Source organism: Sprattus sprattus (genome assembly GCF_963457725.1).
Source record: "Sprattus sprattus genome assembly, chromosome: 17".
Taxonomy (NCBI): domain Eukaryota; kingdom Metazoa; phylum Chordata; class Actinopteri; order Clupeiformes; family Clupeidae; genus Sprattus; species Sprattus sprattus.
The window spans coordinates 29,280,925-29,285,847 of record NC_137915.1 but is presented as its reverse complement, the minus strand read 5'-3'; the positions used below and the strand labels follow the sequence as shown (position 1 = coordinate 29,285,847).

At 42.5% G+C, this 4,923-nt stretch overlaps 1 protein-coding gene across 1 annotated transcript; it reads right to left on the bottom strand.

The window, feature by feature from the left end:
• Positions 1-1,180: 1,180 nt before the first annotated feature.
• fzd8a (frizzled class receptor 8a) lies at positions 1,181-3,713 on the bottom strand. Its single transcript, XM_080855646.1, has one exon. It carries the CDS (start codon positions 3,292-3,294, stop codon positions 1,555-1,557), a length of 1,740 nt encoding a protein of 579 aa, XP_080711772.1. The 5' UTR covers positions 3,295-3,713; the 3' UTR covers positions 1,181-1,554.
• Positions 3,714-4,923: the final 1,210 nt, after the last annotated feature.

Sequence of the window (4,923 nt, the reverse complement as noted above, 5' to 3'; positions counted from 1 at the left end):
AACGTGTTAAAGTTTACAGTTGCAAGCACGAGCACAGGGGTGAAGGTGTGCCTTGATGCGTATATATCTAAAACAGCAGAAACACATGGTCATTCTTACGCCGCAAAACTTTCAATGCATACATTAACCAATATTACTTGAACATATCATTAATATAAATATATAATCAACACTTGCGTATTACTGTACCTGGCTATAAAATAAAATAACTAATAGTACTTTTTTTTAGTAGTATAAATAAAGTAGCCTACTTATTATTGACCGTGATAAAACAATACAGTGAAATACTACAACAGAGGGAATATGTGTGAGAATGTTACCTCGCCAACATGTTCTAATTAAGTTTTTTTTTTTTAATGATAATAAATCACAGCAGTTCTGCAGGAATAATGGGAGAAGACCACCTGTGGAACACCATTCAGTTTTGTCTAAACCCGTAGATCTATCATTCATATAAGACAACTGATGCTGAAAAGACATTGATGCAATGTTCCCAAAATTCTTAGTTTCTAACACGAGGTGAGGGGCCCCAAACTATAAATTCAGCAACGTCCATCAAAGCACAACGGTTACGATTTGAACATTAGAAAAAAAAAATCGTAAATGCACGAAAAACGTTTTTATCTACATGTCACCTTTATTCTTAGCTCGAAAAGAAAGATCAAAGTTTCCGCAGATGAAAAGAGCCCGTTCGCTGCATTTAAAACTCCATTCATTTGGCCCTCTTTTAGTAAATTAAGTAGCAAGCCACTAGGCAAGCACGTTAAGAGTTCAACAATTATGGAGATTCTCCAACGCAAGCTCGCTGCCTTTAATTACGCGTCGGATAGCTAAAAGGGTTTCTTTTTAGAGAGCATCACAAAAGCATCCTTTGCAAGCATCCTCAACACGGTGACCGCAAGGAACCGCACAGTACTCATTATTACAACTGAATAGCCTACTGGTTTGGGGGTGGTGGGGTGGCAGGGTTGAGAGGTGTCGGCAGGCTTAAGAAGAATTCAGAGATACAATATTTTTCGAAATAGTTTTATTGACAAAATAAAGGTCATATTGGCTTTCAAAGTGACATCTACATTTGTACAAATTTACAATATCTTATAAATCTCCTTTTTGTACATAATTTACACATTTGTACATTATATAAATACACTTTATCCATTAAAAACATAAACAACCCGTATTATATTTGGGCACTATGACATTAAGGCTTATTTCGAAACCATCTTTGATATTTGAAGTTGTTGTGAAAGGAACTCTGAACTACCTGACATTCTGGTAAAACTTTAAAATTGTGTTATGGACTTTTGTAGTACAAACTATTGTGAATTGTTTGCTGCAAGAGAGTTACTCTCAATTCTGTTGACCATAATCTGATAGTAGCCTGTCAGGGATGTTAGTGGATTGGAATTAAGTAGTGGTCATGCCAGGTAGTCTCCATCTATAAAAACAGTCCCTCAACTGCGTTCTTATGGAAAACCAACAATAGTTCATTTGAATAAAAATGTCAGAGACAGGCGGATGGGCTATCTCCACAACAATTAGCATCCCGTTATGTTAAACCTGTGACAATGGCATCTGCTTGGGGCAAGACACTGAGCTTGCAGTGCCCGACCTCCACGTTAATCCTGTGCTCACGTCGCTGTACATTGAGCCACTGGTTCCTTTGGTGCCCCAGCAGCAGCGTGTACAAAAAGTCCTCCAGGACTCCAGCGTCTTTCCAGACCAAATCCACACGCCAGACGTGATTCCCACTAAAAGGCACATGAAGTACTTCAGCATAAAGACGGCATAGTCCGGCTTTTTAAGGTCTTGCTCCATCAAACAACAATTGTGGCTGATTTCCCAACTCTGTCTATTGTGCTGCTCATAAAAATAGCACGCAACTATAATAGTGGCAGGTACAGTGTAAAGCACTGTAAAGATACCGATTCGGATCATCAGCTTCTCCAGTTTGTCTGTTTTTGTGCCACCTTGTTTGATGACACTGCGAATTCTGAATAGTGACACAAACCCTGCCAAAAGGAACATTGTGCCAATAAATAAATAAATGACCAAGGGTGCCAAAACAAAGCCCCTGAGATTGTCTAAATTCTGATTGCCCACGTAGCATATCCCTGCTACTGGGTCGCCGTCCACCGAACTAAGAGCCAAAACTGCAATGGATTTCATGCTGGGGATTAACCAGGCAGCCAGGTGAAAATACTGCGAGTAACTTGCAATGGCCTCATTCCCCCACTTCATGCCGGCCGCCAGGAACCAAGTGAGCGACAGTATCACCCACCAGATTGAACTGGCCATACCGAAAAAGTATATCAAAAGAAACACAACAGTGCAAAGCGCAGGGCCAGTTGTCTCGTAATGTATGTGTTCCACGTCATACTCCCGGTTACACGCTACCTTTTCATGTCCTGCGATTAGTCGAACAATGTAACCGATGGAGACAAACATGTAGCAGGCGGAGAGGAATATGATTGGCCTCTCGGGATACTTAAATCGTTCCATGTCGATTAAAAAAGTGGCTACTGTTGCGAACGTGGATATGAAACACAACACTGACCATAGTCCAATCCAGAATGCCGTGAATGTTCTCTCGTCTTGGGTGAAATAGGGGTTGTGACAGGGCATTGCGCAGTTCAGTGTCTGTCCAGTCTTGACACGATTGTAAAGCGGATGTCGATCGCTATTAACCGGCACCATGGGTGTACGACACTGGCAGCCCGGTTCGCAGGGAGATCCCGGGGGTTTGGGCTTGCTGGGTCGGCCATGGCCATTGTTTTTGTTAGGATTATATGTCTTACCTGGATAATTGGTAGGCTTTGATAGTACTGGAGAAACAGTGGTTGAATCAGTTCTGTTATAGTCCATACAAAGAGTGTCTGGAGTCCCCTGCACCGGTAGCAGGTCGCATCTCATGCGGTCTGGCCACGGGAAGCCGTACTGTCTCATCAGCGGCGCGCAGCCTGCCCTTGCCCTCTCGCAAACACTCCGGCAAGGCGGCAGCGGCTTCTTGTAGTCCTCTAGGCAAATAGGAGTATACATGCTGCAGAGGAAGAATTTGAGGTCCGGAGAACATTGAATTTCTACGAGAGGCCAAAACTGGTGGACCTCCAAGCCCGCTTCGTCTTGAGTGTCATGGTTGAACTGGTTTGGCATATACGTGTAGTTATATCCGATTCCTTTGCACAAAGGTACAGATATTTCTTGACACGTAATCTCTTTTGCAGTGGTGCCACTCGAGCTTTGCAAAATACCGAGAGCAAGAAGCAGGTAAATTCCCAACAGGTAGCACGCCATCCTTATCCAGATAATAAGGTCTCTCCTCTGTTGACAAAATAACTGCGTTCAAGTCCTCCGCGTCTGCCCGTTTGTCTTGGTATAACTCTGTCCAATTAGATATTGAAAGGCGAATCCATCTCACTGTACTTATTTGGCACGGAGTTGCAACCAATTTGCAAACCGTGTACACGTACAGAGGAGGAGCGGAGAAGAAAAATAACCCTCAGGCGTGCAGTCAAAATGGCTGAGGATATGAGAATGAATCCGAGCACCGGCTATTCTCCTTGTTCTTGGCGTAATCCACGGCACCCAGGAAAACAGCTGCCTTGCCTCACGCTTTAAAGGGGTTCACTTGTTAACTGTCTTTGAAAACGGGTGGAAGTTTTGAAGTTAACTGCTTCTCCCGCTATAATACGCTACCTACATTTGTTGCGTGTATTAACTACGCGTCTTCCCATACAAATCCGTGAGACTGATGGGGCTCTTTGCATATTTATACAGCAAGCGTGGAGTCACACCCCCCGCTCTGGATGGTCTAATCAGTGAACAGCAGGGGCGGAACATTGGGACAAGTCAATCAAGTTTCCTCAAGGTACTCCATTTCGGTCTTTGTCAGCGTTGCCCAGGGACATGTTAAACTAAATAACAGAATCGTCCATCATCAGAAATTGTCCAGAAACAAAGATTTGTTAAAAAAAAAAAAAAAAAAAAAACAGTTGCTTATACAAGCAACACATCATATCACCTCAATCATAGATTTTCTCAGATTTGCAAAAGTCGAAAATCCAAATATGTAAGATTCAGTTCTATCGGAGTCGATAATATTGTTGAGTTATGTGGGATAACGTAAGCTATTAACCAATTACACATTACATATTTGACAGTAACATTAAACATGACGTTTAAAAATGGTTACAATTTACTTTTACTTTATACCATATATCATTTCTTACGTAGAGCCTGTGCCTACTGCAGGTTAATTTGCGTTTGATAGGACTACCAGGGGGTTGTCTTCCACGCCGAATGGGGTGTTTATCTATTTAATTGAGGTGCTGATGTTTCGTTTAGCGCCTCTGCATAGGGCTCACGCAGGGGGCGTAATTACTTGAGTACTCGGAACAAGCACAGCAGTTTGTAAAACGGGCAGTTTGACAAACCTACCTCCACCCCCAACAGTGTCCATGTTAAGGGGAAACACAGATTTTGATTTTCTGACATACCACTGAATATTCAATGTCAACGTTACATCCCAATGAGCCAACTGCTACTTTTGCGTAACTCACGAAAATACTGTACAATGACGTCATTTCTTTCATATATGTTTGTTTTTAAAAGGACATATTTATTTTTTGAAACCATTTCAAATCTTTTGTCCTACTTCTCAGGAGAACCAGCCAAGGACAGACAGGTGTCCAGTCTGAGGCCTGTAATAAAACCAGCAGATAAATATCAGCATGGCTCGTACTGGTCATCTCCGTTACTGGCCCCATATTGATTAACACACAGATAGGCCCGTGCCACAGAGTCCAACTGTCGAATTGTTGAACCCTTCACCCCCAAACTCCCTTAGTCTGTTTTTCAACCCCACCAAACCCTCTAAAGCCTCTCTCCAAAGGAGGGTTGAATTACACATCAGCCCTACATTCC